General features: G+C 39.9%; 1 protein-coding gene across 8 annotated transcripts; it reads left to right on the forward strand.

Annotated features, from left to right (window-relative positions):
- The first annotated feature begins 2282 nt into the window (after positions 1–2282).
- LOC110799087 (guanosine nucleotide diphosphate dissociation inhibitor At5g09550) lies at positions 2283–6521 on the forward strand. Of its 8 annotated transcripts, XR_008933136.1 has the most exons (5): positions 2283–2559; positions 5191–5406; positions 5485–5526; positions 5830–5937; positions 6036–6521. XR_008933136.1 is itself a non-coding variant. In XM_056843929.1 (2 exons), the coding sequence occupies exons 1-2, from the start codon at positions 5836–5838 to the stop codon at positions 6162–6164; spliced, it is 231 nt and encodes a 76-aa protein (XP_056699907.1). In that variant the 5' UTR covers positions 5830–5835; the 3' UTR covers positions 6165–6521. The 8 variants fall into 8 exon arrangements, 1 of the variants encoding a protein (XP_056699907.1); XR_002536309.2 differs by adding an exon at positions 4590–4661 and having other exon boundaries at positions 5191–5937; XR_002536307.2 differs by having other exon boundaries at positions 5191–5677.
- The last annotated feature ends 16395 nt before the right edge of the window (positions 6522–22916 follow it).

The raw sequence follows: 22916 nt of genomic DNA on the forward strand, positions 1-22916 counted from the left end.
TAGCTTTGAAGGCCTTAGGGCCGAATAAATAGTTATTGTGTTAAATTCCGCTTGAACATGCTTTGCTTTGAATTGGCACATTTGGAATAACAACAATTGAACTTTGAAATTTGATTTGATTTTTAGGATGCCCTTAATTGAGGAAACTTTGAATTTTTTTTGTATTAAAGTAGCCGGGCCTCGGAATGAGGTTGCCTACGTGTCCCGTTAGGGAATCAGGCCGGACGTAGTTCTTCCTACCTTACAGGACCTGAATTTGAATTCTTGAATTTGAACATTGAACTTAGACATAGAACTCTTTGAGTTGATCGAGGTTGGTAAGAGATCTGAATTCTGTTCCGTCGATGTATGTTAGTTCAACTGCTCTCCCTGAGAGGATCTTCTTGACAATGTATGGGCCTGCCCAGTTGGGTTTGAATTTTCCCCTTGGGTCCATGGTGCTTTTGCGAAGGGCTTTCGGGACAAGCTCGCCTTCCTTGATGTTTCGGGTTTTGACCCTTTTGTTGAAATGTCTGGCCACTCGGCGCTGATAGACTTGTACATGGTGAGCGGCTTGAAGCCGACGCTCATCGAGCATGACTAGCTCGTCATACCTTGCTTGTACCCATGCAGCTTCTGGGATTTTGCTTTCTAGGACTATCCTTAGAGAAGGTATCTCCAGTTCGATAGGTTGTACTGCCTCCATTCCATAGACCAATGAGAACGGAGTTGCACCTGTTGAAGTGCGAATTGAAGTTCGATATCCCCACAATGCGAAGTGCAGCTTTTCGGGCCAGTCCTTGTAGTTGGTAGTCATTTTCATGATGATGGTTTTGACATTCTCGTTGGCCGCTTCGACTGCCCCATTGGTTTGTGGGCGATAAGGCGAAGAGCGATGATGTTGAATCTCCCGGAGCATGGGTCCGTTGGGATTGTTGTATTGAAGATTGTACAGTATCCCCTTTTGAAGTTTGAATTATTGAAGCTTGTAGATGTTTCTAGAACTTGAACCTTGGAGTTTGTAACTTGAATTTTGTACTTCGAAATTGTAGATGCCTCGCTTGGCACAACCTTGCTCGGTCAGAGATTATAGAACTTGAACTTTGTACTTTGGAATTGTAGATGCGTTGCTTGGCACAACCTTGCTCGGTTAGAGATTATAGAATTTGAATTTTGTATCTTGTACTTGTTGAATGGGTCTTCACATTCTCCTTGGAAATGGGTTCCCTGATCACTCATACTTGTGAGGAACACTGCATCTGCATATGAGGTTTTCTTGTATGAACTGGGAAACTTGCTTGGAACTCAATACCTTGAAAGATCGGGATACTTGGACTCTTGATTAAACCCGGCCTCTAGCTGCTTGGAGACCTCTTCTTGAATTTTTGAAAGAAACATCTGGTTTTATGCGACGGAGTTTCTACTTGATGGGTTTTGAACCTGGAATAAGGGGAATTGTATGTTGACCTATGCTTGGATCAACCCCTGGCATATCATGATAGGACTATGCGAAGACGTCTATATACTCTGAAAGTAGCTTGATAAGATCGTCCCGCTCTGCTTGAGAAAGAGTTAAACCAATCTGAACTAGTTTTGAATCACTGTTGTTAGAAAGGTTGATTTTTTCTGTTTCCTCAATTATGGGCGTCCTGTTTTCATGATTTTCGATAGCTTTTAGAAATTCAAAGTCAGTTTCTTGTGAAGCAAAGTTGTGTGGATTAGGATTTGATTTTCAATTAGGATTCGAAGAATAAGTAGAAATTGAAGTGTTATTGAAATCAGCAATCATTACATTGACTGTTTTGACTTGAAGCTCGGCCTTTAGAGGCTCTTGATTGATTTAAGAATCTAGCCCTAGACTCTTAGACTCGTAACTAGACTCGGATCCAGACTCATCCTCTGACTCGGACTCGCTCATCATAAATCCTTCGCCCACAGTAATCTTGAACATTTTGCCATTTGGATTGATTCTTGAAAGGGATTTGAAGCTTGATTTGTAGGAGATGAACTGGCTGCTCGTTCGATGCCGGCTATGAGGGAAGCTAGGGCTGATGAATTTCTTTTCAACCTTTCTCCTCTTCAACGAACCCACAGGATCTTTGGACTCCTACACTACTACAAAAATATGCTTTTATAGCGTTTTTTTAATAGTGCTTTTACCCATTTCGCTGTCAAATGTATCAAATAAGACATTTAATAGCGCTTTTAAAATAAACGCTATCGTATATACATTCTATTATAGTGGTTCCTAATACAACGCCATTAAAAAAATAAAAATAAATAAATAAAACCGCCTTAGAGTAAAATCAGTAAATTAAAGGATGGCATTTTTGTCCTTGATGTTCTACGCCTCCCTCGACATTTGGAGATTTCTCTATGCCTCCACCCTCACATCCTCGCTTCTCCATCACTCTCCTTCTTAGATCAGCCCCTCTCTACTCCTCGCATCTCCTCCTCTAAAGTCCTTGATCTTTTAGCGTCTATGGAAACGGTGTGGCGGCGATGTCGTTTTAGGTGGCGATGTTGGTGCTTGCGGTGCCTTAATTCCTTGATAAGGGTTTCGATTTGGGTTATTTTTGGGTATGACCTTCTTCAATTTTCTCTCATTAAGTTTTGAATTTGGGTCTTTTGCATAATTCACAAGTTTTAATCTTCTGTTTTCTAAGTAGACTTCTGATTTATGTTTAGATCTTAGGTTTTTGCATAATTGGGTTCCTCGACATTTGGGGTGATAGAGTTTGCTAACAATTAAAGTCGACTTGATCTTGCAGGTCTATATTGAAAATTTCAATTGCTTCTTTTACATGTCTAACTTAATACCGCCCATGTCTAACTTAATACCGCTAGTTTTTGTTGAGTTTAGAAGTTGATGCTTTATATTACTACATTGTTAATTTTGCTCGAATGGTTTGTTCATTGTTCACATGTTATACTAAGTTTTGGGTTTGAGTAAATGTCATATAATCATGTGCTTAGTTGCTAAAAGCTAATTCAATTAGAAATTGTTGAATTGGAACCAGTCTATCTTCATAAATACTGTATAACCACAATTCTGATGACATTTACGGTTTATCAAAGAGAGATTATGTGACAATTGTTCCTTTTAATCCCACCATTATTTCATGCTCATACAAGATGTAGAAGGAAATGGCAAATTAAATACTACAACCAATTAACCGTAAGTTTAAAATGAGTATACACTACTACAAAAAAAGGCCTAAAAAACCGGATTAAATAGGTCTGAGAAACCAAATAAAATACCGTGCCTAGGTAGTAGGTCTCTTACATAAGAAACCATACATGTAGCTCGGTTTCTTAGATTAAGAAAAGTGACCAGATTATGTGAAATGTCAGGTTTCCTTGATAGTTGTAGGAGCAGATTATTTTGAAGGCTAAGAGACCGAACTTTTTTGAAACTAGGTATCTTTGACCACAGCTAAGAAGCTGGAAACGTAAGATAAATGCTTTTTCTATTTTACTTTTTAAGTTTTTATTCAAAACAATTATACGGGAATGTTCATATTTTTTGTTGTGCCATTGCATAAACAGTTAAACAATGGGATGCAATGAATCAAAACCAAACAACAAATTGGGAGATCCATTGATTTAAACAATAATTTATTGAAATAATTGATAAAACAACTAACAAATCGGAGAAACCCAAAAAAGAAAAACGAACAAATCGGAAAAATAATCTAACCGATTACACATTAAGTTACAGAAATCAATCATACCCAAACCTACAACTATACAGGAACAATCAATTAACACTAAAGCTGGTAATAAATTACATATTTACATCCCTCGTATTGTAATTTAGGCGCTGCATATGAGCAATTTTACTCAGCCTCCATTCATTTGCTCAATCACTCAAACCACTATGCTAAAGTATCAGTGTCGTCGGCTTGGAGTCGAGTTGAAGTGTCGGACTAGGCTTGGTGCCTGCTCAAGGAATTAAAACCATATATATCTCCGAAGATCCAGGTGCGTTTAGGGTGGCTAGAGAAAGTTTCACAATTCTGATTCTCATGAGCCATTACGCCGTCACATACTCACATATCTGCAAACAAACTATGCAAGTTAAGAGTAAAAAGTTAGAGTAGATTAAATGAAGGGAGAAGATTAATTGAAAATGGTAGATTAAGAGAAAAAGAAATCATATTTTTTTTATCACAGGAGAGGAAATGAGTTGTTACTTAATAGAGATTTAGAGATTACAATATGAAAACTTGAAAGTGGGTATATAACTGTAATCCACTAAATTTAAAACTAATTGCTATTCATTTTTTTATTTTCTAATGCAAAGAGACCTTTTCTTGAGAAATCGTTTATTTGTACTTTATCTCGAATCCCACTATATATCACTATTATAATTAAAATATTAAAATAAGATCTAAGAAACCGTATTTTAGTAATATAAGGTTTCTTGTTTATTTTATAAGAAACCATATACCTCTCATATAAGGTTTCCTTGCCTAAGAAACCAGATTAGTGATTTTTATGGTGCCTTATAAATAGTTCCTTAGGCATTTTTTGTAGTAGTGGTACCTGGAGATGAACATGGTTAGTCAAATCAGCCAGTATTTTAATAGTTTAAGTACATTTTGTAGAAGGAGATGGAGATTTCAATAAAACTGAAAAAGCTTGGCGAGCCTACTGGTGGTACTTTATTTGGGAAAACTGTGAGTCTCCCCTTCTGGGCTAATGCTATTTTTATTGCTACACCAAAACTTTAGCATTTCATTGTTATATCTTTCCTGATTACTTGCAGGAGTCAGCACCTGCTAGCAAAGAGTTTGTATCTGAAATTTATCTATGTTGTTTAACTAATTGGTGATCGTTAGAGCTAATATTAGTTTCTGTAAGAAATTTAAACATAAGTGACAGTTTTCAATCTCGATCATGAGGAATAATGTAACCGCGTAATTCATGAGTTACGCCAACAGTGAGTTCAAAAATGAGGGAAAAGATGTCTCTAAATGTAATGTGGGAGCCTGGAGGGTGCAGCTTGTTTGTAGTTTAAAGTAGTAGATTCAATTGTGAATACTAGATTATTAGATAAAGGTCTTTAAGTTAGCAGATGTTGTGAACAAGATTTCTTGGTGTTCGTTTCAGTTGCTTTTGTCTTTTTGACCATATGTTTTCTCACATTGATGTTAACGAATACCACGACCATTTAATCTCACATGAAGTTCATTTATGTTAAAATAGGTGTTTATTTTGGGACTTGGGAATATTGGGTGTGAATTGGCAAAGCGATTGAGACCATTTGATGTTAAAATCCTTGCAACAAAACGCAGCTGGATCTCCAGCAATGATGATTGTGTTGCTGATCTTGTTGATGAGAAGGGTAGCCATGATGATGTATACAAGTATGCAGGCCTGGCAGACATAGTTATTTATCTCCTGAATATGAGCCATGAGACTGTAAGGTTACACACTTGTTGTCAATTTCCGTGTTAATCAAAGAGAGGTGCTGACCAAGGTGTTTTAATTAATGGGTAGGCTGGTGTCATAAACCATTCAGTCATACCATCCATGTAAAAGGTTTGTTCTGTCTATCTTAAGTCTCTTTGATTCAGCTGATCCATCCTCACCTTTAATAAAATTAGCATGTGAAGAATCTCTGTGGCGGGGTAGAGGCTCTACAATGAGAAACTAGTTCAATTCAATTAAATATTGTCTTGGTGCTGGTAAGGTACTTTGCTGAAGTATTTTAATAATTGTCAATTGTTTTGGATTTTCATTATTTTAATAATCTGGCAGTGATAATTTTTTAATGTACTCTTGCACAAAAGATAAAAGTAAGGACAACTGATTTAAGGGTCATTTTTCCTTTTCAACCTTCAGTTCATAATGGCAAATGGTGTCCTCGTCCGGGTTCTCATACATACAGATGTCACGAAATATCTCTACTTCAAAGAAGTTGATGGTAGTTTCGTTTTTAACAAGGGAAAGGTATGACTTATCAATGAAATACAACAGCTGTTTTTAGATTGGTCTTGATTACAAGAATGATTTTGATTTTGTCATTGTATGACTAAACCATGTGTTAGGTTCACAAAGTGCCTGCTACTGTCATGGAGGCCCTGAAATCTCCATTGATGGGATTGTTCAGTTCACAAAGTGCCCGACTAAACCATATACTCTCTAATCTGGGTATGCAGCTTAATCGGCCTGGTTAATTGACGAAGCAATCTCAACACTGTAGATACCCCTTGATTCTTGAAGGATGAAGACCCCTGATATCGTCATCGTATAACATTGATTCAGGCAAGGCTTTGCCCAAGTAAGAATCATTGTTTTTATGTGACAATGTTACGGGTCTTAATGCTTGATTTATGCTTAGGATCTTTATTTACTGTCTGTGGAATCATGTTTTCGTTTATTGTTTTTTTTAAAAGACCTTGCAATCCTCTAGTTATGATCTAAGTCAAAGATGAAAGCTTTGCAGAATTGCAGATTCCATTAGTTATAGAAGTTGTTTACTTGTTGTGCATTGAGCAATCATAATAATATGCTTGTGGTTTATTTACGAGTCATTTGAATTCTCATTATAATAATTAGTCCCTACAGATTCTGTGTAGTTTAGTTTTAATGGGTTCTGAATGTTAATGTTGTTATAGTTTTTTATTGCCGTTGTACTTGAGTTTTTGAGTAAATTAGATCACTAGATTCCCTGCTTGGATTACTACTGTCTTGTGTAACCGTTTACTTTGTCCCACATTTGACATCCCAGAAGAACCTCTTGGTTTCTGAGTCTGTTTTTCAAAGCAGCCATCTCGGATGTTTGTGAGAGACTTAATCCCCTTAGTGCCTTCTTCAGATTCACCTGGTCAAGTACAATTTATGATAGGAGATTTGTATATGAAGCTGCAGGTAATGCCTTTCTCTTTAGTTAGATATTGCAGTACCTGCACATCTTCAATTTATCAGCAAGGCATTATCTGCTAGCTTCAATTTATCAGCAAGGCAATTTTTGCAATTCTTTTGCAACAGCATCATAATTGTTGTGGGGAAAATTACCGTGCCTTCGTGTACCAATAAGGATGTGACACATGGCACGTATTACGCCCCGTAAGCAGGAACCATACGAAGTCTACTCCGGAGCATGGGTATCAATCTACGTACCTGCAATGTATATGTATTCGTATCTATGTATGTATAAATGTATGTATTGTACCTACACCCAAAAAGGGGCTTAAGTAGTAAGTATCCTACGGAGTATAAATATGCACAATAGGCCCAAATAGCCCACTATTGCCTAAAAGGGCCAGTAAACTTTAAGAAGGAAGGACACGTGTCCTCCCCTCACACCTCAGCCAATCATGTAAAAGGAATATTAGGTTATTCCTACAAAAACCTAGTACTATAAATAGCCCCACTTCCCTAGAAAAAGGGGTCACAATCAATACAATCAAGAACATTTTACTGCTCTGCCTTCTCTCTACTTTCTCTCTCTAAAGATAGACTCTTGCTAAAACCTTAACTACTGGAAACCTCCAAGTCTAAATCTCCCGGAAAAACCCCACAACATTTGGCGTCGTCTGTGGGGAGGTACGGTAGTATGGAAGGACAACAACAGGAGAACGATGCTGGGTGGCCTCTGAGGGTGGAGCGGCCACCGCTGGAAAGGGAAATGCCGACCGAGCAGCAGTATACGCCGGCCCCGAGAATAACAGGAGAAGCCGCCCGAATTTTCGCAGCAGGGCACACAACTCGTCATGCCGCCGAGGTAGAAGTGCTCAGTGAGGAGGACGAGCAGACTAACCGCAATCCCCCTGGTGGGCATCTAAATCCTCAAGCAGATACAGTAATGGAGGAGAATCCGGACCTGCCCGTGTCTGTGGGTGCCCTGCGGGCCATTCTGGCCGAGTTCCAAGCTGATATGGGCAAGACGGTCAACGCTGAGGTGCAGAAGAGCATGATGATTTACACCTCCACTGCAGCTGCCAATCATGGGAGACCGACGGACACCAAGCCGTCCCTGTCCCTACGGCCTGCCAACGTCTGGACCAGACAGACAGACGGGGATGTTAGGAGTCGGCTGCCAGCCAACCAGGCCGTGTAATACCTGCCGCGCCGACTGCCTCAGCGACTGATCGGCGAAACGTCTCGAGGACGTGAGCACCCACATGCAGAGCAGGTGCCTGATTCTGAGTCTGAACTTTCGGACACCGGGTCAACCCCCGTCATGCCGGATAGACCTCTCCCTCACCCAACTTACATGCACTTGAGCCAAACGCGCCCAGGGGTCACTCGCCAACTCTTCAAACTCGCCGACGAGAGTCTTCTCGGCGGGAACCCTACTCCAGGCGTCAGGATCCCGTGTATCACATTCAGGAGGGGGTGTCCAACATGGCCCTGGGACACTCCACCCCTTTTGCAGATAACATCATGAGAGACCCAAGGGAGCCCAAAGTTAAGCCGCCCAACATTGATGCCTATGATGGGACCACAGATCCAGACATGCATCTCTTAGTTTACCGGCATCACATGTATGTCCAAGGAACAACTGACTCAACTTGGTGCAAGTATTTTCCAGGTACACTCAAAGGAGTAGCATCTAAGTGGTTTGAAAGGCTTCCAGCTGGAACTATTCGCTCTTTCTCAGAGCTCGAGTTATTATTTTCTACCCGGTTCATGGCTCACAAGGAAGAAAAGAAGACGAGCATGCATTTGAGTAGAATTCAGCAGGGAAAAGACGAGTCTCTGAGGAGCTATGTGAAGAGATTCAATTTAGAGGCCGGGCAAATTCCAGATTTGCCGGATGGTGTTGCATTTGATAATTTAATTAGAGGGCTTAAGAAAGGCTCCTTCAAATTTGATCTGGTAAAGAAAAGCGTCCGAACCATGGCAGAAGTGCTAGATGAGGCCGAGGCCTTCATCCACGCAACAGAAATTTGCAGTGTCCCGAAAGACCCAAGGGGAAGTGATACCGCTGAGCCGGCAGCAAAAAAAGAAAAATTTGAGAAGAAGAGCCGGCCTAATGGGACGTGGGCTATTGCAAAAGAATCAGACAGGGCCCCCGGAGCGGCCGGCCAGAAGAGATCCAGAACTTATGACCGGGAGAGATTTGAGTATAACACAGACATGTACACAATTCTGATGGACGTTGGGTCCAAGTATGAGATTGATCGTCCATTTCCCATGGAATCGCCACCAGAAAGCAGGGATCCCAAGCTGTACTGTCATTTTCATAGTGACATTGGACATGACACCAAAGAATGTAAGAGCTTAAAAAGGGCACTGGATGGCCTAGCTGCTAAGGGATTCCTAAAGAGTTATATCAGCAGAAACACGGGAGGTTCTGGCAAGCCATTCTACAAAAAGAACAAATCACCTCCCTCAGAAGAAGATGGGAACCGTACGGACCCAGAGTGTGTGGCAGTCATCTCAGGAGGACTGGCCGCCGGTGGTCCGACCATGAGGGGTCAGAAATATTATGCCAAGCGGCTGGGGCAAGTGATGCTGTCTGGGAAAGCCACAACCGACCCATTTGCAAAAGTGGAAATCGCGAGGCCGACCGTGGGAAAATAGCCACCCCGCATGACGATCCGTTGTTGATTGAGTTAAAGGTTGCTAACTGAGGGTTAGGCATATCTTGGTTGATACAGGAAGTTCGTCAGACATAATTAGCCTAGAGTGCTTGAATCGGCTGCAACATGATTCCTCGAAGATTGACAAAATCCACTATCCCATTATAGGCTTCGGAGGTAGTATCATCCATCCAGTCGGCATCATTTCTCTTCCTTTGCGAATGGGAAATAAGAAAGAATCTCGTCAAATGAACGTCCGTTTCCTCATAGTGAAAGATCTGACGGCATATAATATCATCTTGGGGCGTCCTACCTTGAATAGGGCAAAGGCGGTTATTGTGACTCACTTGATGCTTCTTAAGTTTGTTTGTGATGATGGGAGCGTCAGCACTATACATGGTGATCAACAAGCTAGAGATTTCTATTTAACCACCTTGAGTCCGGAAGCATGGGGGCCAGGTGAAGAGAAAGACACGGTGGGAAACAAACGAAAGTGTGGTAACACACAACCCAAAGTCGTCAATGAAACATTAACTATCTCAGCAGGGCACATGGAAGAGAGACGACCAGAGCCTGTTGGGGCTCATTTCAATGTGGTATTAAATACAGACAAGCCGGACAGAGTAGTGCCCATTGGAATTCCTCCTGACAACCCGCTGGCGGCAGAGTTTGTCCACCTACTGAGAGAATTTGAGGAAATCTTTGCCTTCACAGTGGAGGAAATGCCGGGTATTGACCCTGCTGTGGCCGTCCATAAGCTAAATGTGGACCCGAATTTTAAACCGGTTCGTCAGAAGAAAAGGAACCATGGGGAAGATAGAAATCAGGCGGCTGCAGCAGAAATACAGAAGTTGATGGATGCAGGGTTTGTTCGACCGAGCCAGTATCCCGACTGGGTTGCTAATGTGGTCCTCGTCAAAAAACCAAACGGCACCTAGAGGATGTGCGTTGATTACACCAACCTCAATAAGGCATGTCCCAAAGACAGTTTCCCATTGCCAAAGATTGATCGGCTTGTCGACTCCACGGCGGGGCATGCCATGATGAGCTTCATGGATGCATACTTAGGGTTTCATCAGATCCCCTTGTGGCCTGACGACCAGGAGAAAACGTCATTTGTTACAGAACAAGGCCTTTATTGCTACAAAGTAATGTCATTCGGATTAAAGAATGCACCGGCCACCTTTTAGCGTCTTATTAACACTGTGTTCACCAAACAACTCGGCAGAAATATCGAAGCTTACATTGATGATATGATTGTGAAGAGTAAGCTGCGGGCGGCACACATAGCTGATCTTAGGCAGACATTTGAGACTATTCGAGCCTACAACATGAGATTGAACCCTAAGAAGTGTGTGTTTGGGGTGACGTCGGGCAAATTCTTAGGTTTCCTGATTGATGAGAGAGGAATTGAAGCCAACCCAGACAAGATCCAGGCAGTAATTGATATGAGCTCACCAAAGACAGTAAGAGAGGTCCTGGCCGCTCTGGGCAGATTCCTTTCCAGGGCCGGAGACAAGTGCCACTACTTTTTTAGGGCAATCAGAAAGAAGGCTAAGTTTGAATGGTCGGACGAAGCCGAGGCAGATCAGACTAAAGGGACACTTGCACACCCTACCTCGTCTGGTTAGCCCCTTGCAGGGAGAGAATTTATACATGTATCTTGCCGTGTCTGAACACTCGCTGAGTGCCGTTATACTGCCAGAGAGGGAGGGAATACAGATGCCAGTATACTTTGTCAGTCATGTTCTTCAAAATGCTGAAATAAGATACCCTGCAGTGGAGAAGTTTGGCTTAGCCCTGTTCATGGCCAGCAAAAAACTTTGTCCTTATTTCTTAGCCCACAGAATAGTGGTCTATACAGATCAACCGCTTAAACTGCCCTTCACGAAGCTGGAGGCGTCGGGACGAATGCTGAATTGGGCAATAGAGCTGAATGCCTTTGATATCACTTATGAGCCGAGGAAGGCTGTCAAGGTGCAAGCATGTGCCGACTTTATTGTTGAAATGACGAGGCCTTACTTTGCCAAGAACACAAAGACTGTGTGGACACTGTACGTAGATGGCTCGTCCACGCAGAATGGGTGTGGAGCTGGGATAATCTGTCACTCCCCCGAAGGGGATACTTTTGAGTATGCTATGCGATTTAACTTTCAGGCGTCAAATAATGAAGCCGAATATGAAGCCCTGCTTTGTGGCATTAAAATGTGTAAGGCGGCAGGCGCCGAGGAGATTGTAGCTCTGTCTGACTCTCAATTGATTGTGAGCCAAGTTAATGGAACCTACGAGGCTAGGGACCCGACGATGGTCAAATACATGCAGGCCGTCCACCAGGAAGTAGAACCATTGAAAAGCTTTGAGGTAAGACAAGTTCCTCGTTCGGAAAATAACCAAGCTGATGCCTTGTCAAAATTGGCCAGTTCTGCTTCTTGTGATACTCCTCGGCACGTGTTCTGGGAGGTGAAGGAGCACAAAAGTATTGAGCATATGGAGGTGGAAATCCTTGACAGGACCTCCACATGGATGGATGACATAGTTAACTTCAAAATGAATGGAGTGTTGCCAGAAGACTCAAGGCAAGCGGCAAGACTTCAGAAGAAATGCTCTTCTACAAAAAGGCCTACTCCCGTCCCTTGTTAAAATGTGTGACGCCTGAGAAGGGGCAGGAAATTCTGGAAAACCTTCACCAGGGATTGTGTAGCTCGCATATTGGTGGAAAGGCTTTGGCTGAAAAGGCACCTCGAACCGGCTATTACTGGCCGACTCTTAAAGATGATGCAATCTCATTGGTCAAGAAGTGTGACAAATGTCAACGCTTTGCTCATTTAATACACCGACCGGCACGAGTTCTGACGCCCATCACGAGCCCAATCCCGTTTGCTAAATGGGGAATGGATCTCCTAGGTCCATTTACTGCCGCTCCTGGAGGGAGGCGTTATGTCATTGTTGCTGTAGATTACTTCACCAAATGGGTGGAGACAGAAGCACTCAAAAACATAAAAACCAGTGATGTAAGAGCATTCATTTGGAAAAATATCATGACCCGTTTCGGGATCCCACAAGCTATCGTCTTTGATAATGGGCCTCAGTTTGAAATGCCTAAGCTGAAAGAGTGGTTGGCCGACCACGGCATACATACTTGTTTCGCGTCGGTCGGGCGACCTCAAGCCAATGGTCAAGTCGAGGCATTTAACAAAATTATCTCTGAGGGAATGAAAAAGAAGCTTGACGAAGCCAAGGGTCTATGGGCTGATGAACTGCCAAATGTCTTATGGTCCATCCGCACCATGGCTAAGAATTCAACCGGTGAAACACCCTTCTCGCTAGCTTATGGTGCCGAGGCCGTTTTACCCATAGAGATGCGCGAACCAACCTTGAGAGTCATGCTGTATGACGAAAATGCTAACTGGGAGATGATGAAAGCAGCCCTAGACTTCCTGCCCGAGGTTAGAGGAAATGCGGCACTAAGACAGCAGCTGTACAAGATAAGAATGGCAAGAGAATACAACAAGAAAGTCTCTAACAGGGTGTTCAAAGTGGGGGATTTTTTCCTTCGAAAAATGGAATCCACAGGCCGAGCAAATGAACAGGGTAAGCTGACGCCCACCTGGGAGGGACCTTATGAGATCTATGATGAAGTCAGGGATAGAACTTACCGCATCCAGGACATGCAAGGCTGACCCATTTTGCGCACCTGGAATGCTGACAATCTTAAGAAATACTTCTTCTAGGCGTGTGATTAGTTTTGTCGTACATGGAACTAACAGTTGCCTATGGGGCGGTCTCTAATGTTCCTAATAGGGTAGTAACCACTTTTGTAACCGGCTAAATTCGCCATGCAAAATTATAAATAATACTACTCTATTCTTTTCATATCATTTTTACTCGCAAGTCGAACATCAAAGCCTAATTGAATGACGGCCTGAGAAGTGGCCTAGATTAGCACCCGCGCATAATAAGCCTAATTGTTTGAAGCCTAAGAAGTGACCTAGATTAACACTAAGTTATAGGCTGATCACCTATTCAACTCTCACATCAGCGGCATAACATGCCGCAATTAACCCGCTCAATGGCACATAAGCCCTGCGGCAAAATTAACCTTGTAACAAAGGTGGCTTACTCAGAAGCCCTGCGGCAGAAGTCACCTTGAAACAAAGGTGGTTTGTTCAGAAGCCCCGCGGCAGAAGTCATCTTGAAACAAAGGTGCCTTACTCAAAAGCCCTGCGGCAAAAGTCACCTTGAAACAAAGGTGGTTTGCCCAAAAGCTCTGCGGCAAAGATTGTGACGACCACATAAGTGCCGAGAACATTTGTCGGCGCCCACGGCCGAAACAACCATAAGGCAAAAGTTGTTTGCCCGAATGTGCGGCGGCACGAACATCCGTGGAACAAAGGGTTGTTCGTGCAAGTTCTTTGGTCGTCCATCCCATTTGACGAGCATGTCTAGCGGCAATCATACCTATTGATTGACTTGCATCAATCAATGTAGTAGTAGACACGCTCGTCAAAGATTGTGACGACCACATAAGTGCCGAAAACGTTTGCAGGCGCCCACGGCCGAAACAACCATAAGGCAAAAGTTGTTTGCCCTAATGTGCGGCGGCACGAGCATCCGAGGAACAAAGGGTTGTTCGTGCATGTTCTTTTGGTCGTCCACTCCACTTGACGAGCATGTCTAGCGGCAATCATACCTATTGATTGACTTGCGTCAACCAATGTCGTGGTAGACACACTCGTCAAAGATTGTGACGACCACATAAGTACAGAGCACATACTCAGGTGCCCGCGGCAGAAGTAACCATGGGGCAAAAGTGGTTGCCCAATTGTAATCTATATGGTGGTAGGCACGCTCGTCAATAATTGGGACGACTACATTGAAGGAAATAATGCCCTTGGTCCAAGTATGCATTCAATGTTAAGTCTAATAAATCAGTTCAGTATTAATTAACAAGTTAATAATTCAGTGAGATCAAGTGAGCTGAATGCCTAGCTAGAGGCCGCTTCAGTTCAAGTGGAATTAATGATATTAATCCACAGCTTACTCTTGACTGAACCCGTAGGGTCACACAAATAGTACGTAAACGGATCAAGTATTTAATGGCATTAAATACTCCATCTATGGATATTCGGAATCGACGGATCTTGGTTTCAGTGGGAGCTGAGATCGTCACAGGCAAGAAATGAATACTCCGGAAACGATGATATTGTCGGAAACGGAAATATGGATCGTATCGGAAATATAAATATTATCCAAGTCGTAGATGTTGCCGGAAACGGAAACATGGTACGTATCGGAAAATATTATCGGAAATGGAAATATTGCCGGAATCGGAAATATTGCCGGAAACGGAAATATTGTCAGAATCGGAAATAATATCGGAATCGGAAAATAATTCCGGAAACGGAAATATTAAATATTAGTTCGAAACGGAAATTAATTCCGGAATCGGAAATATTAAATATTGTTCGTATCGGAAATGAATTCCGGAATCGGGAAATTAATCGGAAGCGTATCGTACGAATTAGCATCTGACGAGGCCTGCCAGACGAAGGCTCAGCACGAAGCCGGGCCATCGCCCAGCAAGCCAGCGCGCCACAACGCACCAGCCAAGGCTACGCCAGGCCCACCGCAAGGCAGGCCCAGCGAGCGCCAACGCTGCGGCAGCGTGTGGGCCTCGTGGCAATGGGCTGCGAGCTCGCGGGCTGCGCGCGCGCGCATGGCGCCCCTCGTGGGCTGCTGTGTGTGCGTGTGTGTGTTGGTGTGCTATACGAATCCTAAAGCTATCAGGTTTCGACATATGATTAAATTCCTAAACCTAAAAGGATGAATTAATTAAATAAGAATTCTTTTAGGATTCTAGTTTAATTAATTCGTATCCTAATAGGATTACAATTCCCTTTCCATACCTCTATAAATAAAGGCCTAGGGTCATTATTTTGTATAGAGTATTCAAGTATTCAAAGTGATTTTTGAGAGCAAAAATTCAGTCATACAATTGCCTATATGTGCCGAAAATTCTAAGTACCTTAAGGGCGATCCTAGTTGGTCAAGCTTAAGGCGGATCCGGACGTGCTGTGGACTATCTACGGAGGGACGACACTTGGAGTCCTAAAGACTTGTTCTTGTTCGGTTCGGGCGCAGCAAGGGAAGGCACGCAACAATGAGTATGCATCTAAACTATGCTAAATGATTATGTGTAAATAATATGCTTTCCTGGCTTTATGGCTTTTCCGCATGATTTATGAATTGTCATATGTATCATAACCTAACAGTGGTATCACGAGCCTCTTATTATTTTCATAATCTAAATTGCATAAACATGGCTAAGTATTACAAATTTGCAAGAATTAAAAGAGGTGATTAATTTTCGTAATTGTTAATTAATTGCAAATTGCGTTTATTTAATTATACGTACGCAGTTTTTCGGCAGTTTCTTCGTTACTCATCCAAATCGAGTGATTTTTGTGTCAATTCCGCATGTAAAAGGCATTCTAAAATTTTGACAAAAATACTTTTCGGAGCCTAACTATGACTTTTCGGAGGTTTTAGTTTTTCGAATGCAAAATTTCGTAAATTTAAAATGTTAAATTAAATATTTGCGATTCTTGTTGATAAATCTTGAATTTTTGATTGACCTACTGTATATGTTTAACAAGTTTGAATGCCTAGCCTTGTTAATTATGCAATCTAATTTGTAATTATGATTAATTTGTTGAAAATTGGAATAATTTAGAATTAATTTGATTTTCATAATTAGTTATAATTTAATTAGATACCTATGATTAAAAACCACCATAAAAATTGTAAATTTATGTTAAATTTTAAATTTTTATGACCTAGACTTGAATCCATGTTAATCGGAAATCAATTAAATAATAAAATTTTGATTTTTCACCCTAAAATTATGAAATAAATATTATTTATTAATTTGTCATTAATTTTGAATATAAATTTTTATTTTTTATGCGACTCGCTCATATAACTTGCACGCACAAAGCAATGGACGCTACGTGTTACCCTTAAGGGGTGTTGTATAGTGCGGGCATGCGACGACGAGCAAGGGAGCTCGTCGCCCATGCGGTACGAATGCAGCGAGCAAGGGCATGGTGCACGAGCACAAGGCAGCAGCCCTGCCTTGTGTCGTGGGCTGTGAGCAATGGGCGTGTGGGCAGGGGCGAGAGCAAGGCACGAGCAGTCGCGTGTGGGAAGCAAGCATGTTGCGCCACAGCGCGCACTGCCTCGCGCAAGCATGCGGAGCCTCGCGCACAGCGAGCGCAAGCTCGCGTGCCACGAGCGCTACGCACAGCGTCGATGGCTCGCGCGCAGCGAGCGATGGCTCGCATGGATCGAGCGCTGGCAAGCGAGCGCAGCGAGCGATGGATCGCGTGCATCGAGCGCTGGCGCGCGCAGCGAGCACCAGCTCGCGTGATGCCTTGCGATGGTGAGCAGCAGCGATGCGACGTAGCGCATGGGCTGCGCGCACATGGCCAGCGATGGTTGTGTGCGTGTGGCCCATGGGCGTGCGTTGCGTGGGATTGTTGCGTTGCGATTAGATCGTTTTGAAATTTTAATTTGAAATTTTCAGTTTACGTAATTTTAAATAATTTTAAAATTAATAATTTAAATTATTTTCTTGGATTTTAATTTTGAATATTGTAATTATAATAAATTTTATTTATTCTAATTATTTTACTAAAATTAAAATCATGAATTAATTTAAATACGACTGAAATTAAATTAAACATTTTGGATTCAATTATAAATTTATATGAGCTTTAAATTTTAATTAAATTTGTATGTTTCCGGTTAGACTAGAAATACATTTTTATGTTTAAAATTAGTAAAGCATATGAATTTATTGGTTTAAGTGGGAGCCCTTTTTAGTCATAAACTCTTGATTAGGTCTACAAATCCTTAAGGTTAAAACAACTTGATTAGAATTAATAAGGACTGAATAATTTGTAGATTATTGGTGCCCTTGATTAATTGCTGCAAATGTTTATGTGATGCATAATGTGTTTTACTAACCAGCTATGTGGGCCATTCATGATAATGAATGGGTGAATGGTATATATTGTATATGTACTGTTTTGCAGGTTATGAAGTGACTAGTATGGCCCAAATAGGATAGAAAATATGGTCTGCGTACCATTAATTTGAATGTAATTGGTCTAAAGTTCCAGAGTTGTTTTTCAATTCAAATATGGTCTGCGTACCATCAAATAGTTGTAATTAGTTTTTAATTATAGCTTATCCTATTTGAAGAAAATGGTGCCTCCCACGGAGATTTTCAAGACAGACTTTGAAGTTAAAGCTTCAAGATGAAGTCGGGCCATACTAGATCACATTTATCTTATGCATGTTTTAAGTTATTTATTGCTTTTAAATATGTCTTAAAATGCATGAGATCAAAGCTTGATTATGTTGCATGATTAAGGATTTTTGTTCACTTAAAATCTAACCAACATAGTAAGAGCCTTAAGTTCCAAACTTAAAAAAAAAAATTGAGTTAAAAGATGTCATGCCAAAATATACACTTGCTTGGATATCCTTTACATCAATCTAGTAATAGTTTTCGCTCAGCGAGGTGTTACTTATTGGTCCTAAAGGGGCAAGGTACAACCTTTTATGTCGTGGCAAAATCGATAGGTTTACCTAATAAGCTCTTAGACGTACCTATCAACCAAGAGTAGTTTCTAGACTATTAGCAAAAGGCTTTTGCTTACCTAAAATGTTTTAGAATTGAGTCGACAAACTGTGCTTAATTCTCCAATGGTTTTAGGGTCTTGGAATCATTTTATTCACACCTGCCGGAACACATAATTCGAATAAAATGCTAATGACTTGTTTAAATTGCATGATTGCTTTCATTTTCAAGTTATTATTCATGATAAATGTTTAGACTTTGCATGTTTCAATGAATGTTTTAATTATTGTTTATAATTAAATATCTTGCACTGCAATAAATCCTTTTAGAAAGGTAACAGTAAATTTCCTCGATTGGTAGTGAATCCAAGAACGATTCACGGAAATGAGAGAAAATGAGCAATTGAAAATGTACGTTTCTTTTAGCGACTTTTATGATTGTTTTCGAGTATCAAAGTCGAATGGCGAACCGATTGGTGCTTGTGAATTCAAAATACAATGAAGTTTTGAGATCATAAAGCATTGAGTTTAAACGCTCAGCTTTACCAATGGTTAACAACCTAAAATCCTTTTTCCATTTAATTCTCGAATGAGTCTAGTTCCTAGACATTCGAATAGATCGATGCTTAGAGAACTTTAGAAGCTTCTGGTAAGATCATCTAGTTGAAACAGAATATTCAACATAAATGGTAAGAACTTTGATAAAATGACATTGGACATGTCTAACAAAGTATAAAAGTCAACACTAGAGAATTCAATTCTTAAGACTATAAGAAAGGGTACAAGAAATAGGAAAACGAGGAACAAATGAAAGGAATTTACGATTCCGTTTCTACCTATAAGTTTATGTTTAAAGAGAAGTGACCTAGCAATCAAACTTCCTTGGTATCATATACCGCTTGAGGTTCTTACTTCGGTAATAACTCAAATAATGGAAGCTAGGCTACACTAATGGCCTACAAGTGAAAAATGAAGCATGGCAATGCTACATTAGTTGTAGGGTCATCTAGTTTGTTTTAAGTCCTTTCAAAGGCTGGAACTTAATGGCTATTTTGTTCCATAATCAGCATACCTAAATTTCTGCTTCAAACACAGAAAGACTCACATTCAGAAGAACAAAAACAATGCTTGTTTGTTTATTTGAATGAAATGGTCATTTACGGGATGAGTCAATATGCTTGATTAAAACAAACAACTCTTTAAAGAACTTTACTAGGTTCAAATCAACCCCTTGATTTGAGTTCCACTAATCTTTGGCACTGTTGCTTAGACCATATCAACAAGTTAACATTCAAAAGCTCTATTTTGATAGACTTTTGAAAGTTGATTGATTTCTAGATCAATTTAAGACAACTAGTCTTACTTGTTGAAAGTGACAAAAGATATGAACTATTGTTAGAACGCCTAGACAATAGAGTTCAAAGCTAAAGAAAGATTTTATGACTTTATGGATTTGAGTAAATATAAGTTTATTTACTCAAATGTGATATAAGTTGAATCTGTTTGGCTAGTTCAAAGATTCAGAAGTATAAAATCCACTTGGCAAGAAATCATAAAGATCTAGGTTAGATCATGTTGATGATTACTTGAGACCAAATATGATCATCAATGATTGTGTGTTGTAATTTCACAATCTAGGTCCATAAGATATGGCATATCTTAGTTGGAATAATCGAAGTCAATTAGTACTTGATTCGATTAATGATGAATCATAAAGACTTTTCCTATAATTTCTAAAACAAAATGCTCAACTACCACCAAACTAAACCAAATTCGTCAAAGCTATTGAAAAGTAATTTCAGAATAACTTTTCATAAAATATATCTAGAGAGTTGCAAAACTCAGTGGGAGCTTAGTGTTTGTCATTCGACAAACTAAGGCCCAAGTATAGATATATGTTTCATTATGATTTATTCAAATGAGACACAAGGGTATTGTTTCTACCACGAATTTTTGAGAACATAATGTTTGTTTGCTCGAAATAATGTCCTTTTGGAGATTCGTTTCCAAAATGACAAGTGGGAGAAAATAGACCTCGAAAGTCTTCGAGGCGAACAACAAACGGACAATCTGGAGGCTTTTCGAAGTTCTTTAGAAAATCCGAACACGTATTCTTTAAGGAGTTTAGAAGTGGCTTTTAAAGAATAGGCATCTCTTAGAAGACTTTACAAGTGCTTCAAGGAGAACAGAATATTCAAAGGACTTTTAAGTGGCTATTGATATTCTGTTGTTTGATGTTCTATACCCTTGTAGGCATAGAGTTCAAGTCACTGAAACTATGAGATTCTTCTATTAGATAGTGAAGAAACATGGAGTTCAGGTCACTGAAACTATGCAATTCTTCTATTAGATAGTGAAGAAACCTACAACTTGCAGTCAAACTATTATCATGTAGATTAATGAGTTTGTGACTTGTAAGAAAGCTATGACGAAACCCAGATTCCCTAAAATGGTTAGAGGCCATATATAGACTCAAATGTTTTAAATGGTTAGAGGCCATAAAACATACTCAATGTTTTGATGACAAAATTGAAATTTTGTTGATTTGCAAGAATAGTTTCACACCTATTGGTTGCAAATTTGTTTTAAGGATAAAAACCATCAAACATGAAATTGTGTTCACAACACAAAGCTAGATTAGTTGCTAAAAGGTTACAAGCAAATTCACGGTGTGGATTGTGTTGAAACCTCATGCATAATCATAATGCTCAAGTCTATAATTCAAGAAATGATTGCATATTGGTACATATAGCAATTGGATGACAAAACGTATTCCTCAATCAAATGTTGGAATAAACTATGTACATGGTATGTCATAGGATTTGTGGATCCAAATAAATGCTTGAAAAGAAAAGCTAGTTTATAAAATCTAAGTACAGATTTAAGCAAGCAATTGGGAATTAGAACTATTTTAGTGAAGCTAATAAGTATTTTAGTTTCATAAAATGTACATGATTCTTATAGATATATAAGAAGTTTAGTGGGAGTAAATAAAAACTTAACTGGTCCTGTGTGTATCACACACATATCTCTCTATTGTGAAATAACATTCAAATTCTAATGACTTAGATTTGAAATTATTCATCAATGATGGACCATGGCGAAACTTAGTACATACTGGGTATTAAGATCTATTTACAAAGATCTTATGATATTGTTTTGGATTAAGTAATGGCATTTACTAAATCAAACACGAAAGTCTCCATTGGAGATATTCGACCCATGTGAATAAATCTAAGTAAAGGATGTTTGAACTATGTATAAGCATTTACTAAGTTAAACATCAAAGAGTCTAAATGAGATTCTTAACCTATATTATATGTCAAAGAATTTAGCTGAATTTAGTATCTACTGAAACTAGATAAGCTAAAGTTACATGAATAGAATTCAATTGGGAATTATTCTGCAAAAGAATTTATCATGTATGATATAATATGAGGATCGCCAAAAACGTATCGTATGACTTTAGGCATGACGAACATATACCAATCTCTATTGATCTAAGTGAAGACCAACTAGATTGAGATCAAGAACACTTATGGTAATTGAAAAGGTACATAGGAATTGTTCTTGATTCAAGGAAATAAAGATTTGCTAAATATTGATGCTACACGCATAAACACTGGCAAAGGATCAAGCAAGACCCTTTGGAGTTAACCATTGACAAGGACGAGCTAAAGAGCATCGTGTTTTGAAATGGCAACATGGATTGAAGACCATGAGTTGTTGCGTGGGAAATTAAAATAATAATTTCTATGTTCTAAGATATAGTTGGAGAGTCTTCCACATATCTGTGAACTGCTTGGATAAGTAGATCCAAACAAAGCATCACTAGCAACCTATACAGTTGAAGTAAAAGTAATTATTGCCTAAGAAGCAATAAAATAGAGTTGTTTATATGAGTTCTTCATTGAACTTGGGAAGATCACATGTCTGTTGACTTAATGGTTCTTCATTGCAAAATGCGTAGAACCACTAATGTAGCAAGAAAGACTAGATCACAAAATAAACATACTCAAAAGTTCTTATCATCATATCTCAAAGAACATTCGATGAAAAGGATGTTAAGATTGGCAAAGCGTGATAACTAAACCTATGCAACAAGTGAGAAGCAACACTCACGTTGTAGCACTGGAAATCAAGCATAGCTTTGAATTCCATGAAATGTTTTAAAGATGGGTTTGAGGCCCATGGTTGTAAAACATTGGGGTTGAACATTTATCATATATGAAATGTATTTTCATATTCCATTTAATCTTGGTTTAGTATTAAATGATGAGTCCCTTCAATTTGACGATATATTCAAGATAGGACCAGTCCTGTGACTAAGAAATGTCTATCAAGTGAACTTGAATGTCAAAGGTTGAAAATGATCCCTAGTCGGAGTTTTCTATAAAAATTGGACGCATAGAAAACGTTAGACGATTAGAATGCAAGATGACTAGTAGTTCTGTTTCTTGAACTATGTGGACATGGCAATGTCATAATCATTTGCATAGATACTTACTTTGGGAAGACTAGTATCGGACAAGACCTATGAAACTTTACTGTAAGAGATGAAAATCTGTCATAAGTAAATTTCATTAAAATTATTAGACACTAAATCCTTGAGATTACTTGTTTGAGAACTGGTTGCTTTGACGTTGACCAACCGTCGCACCGTAAATGGAGGCTATAAAGGCAACGCTCAGGTAATCACCTATCAAACGAAGTCTAATCTCAAAATCGCAAGATTGGGATTGTCCTCCCATA

The sequence above is a fragment of the Spinacia oleracea genome, chromosome 4 (assembly GCF_020520425.1).
Source record: "Spinacia oleracea cultivar Varoflay chromosome 4, BTI_SOV_V1, whole genome shotgun sequence".
Lineage (NCBI taxonomy): Eukaryota > Viridiplantae > Streptophyta > Magnoliopsida > Caryophyllales > Amaranthaceae > Spinacia > Spinacia oleracea.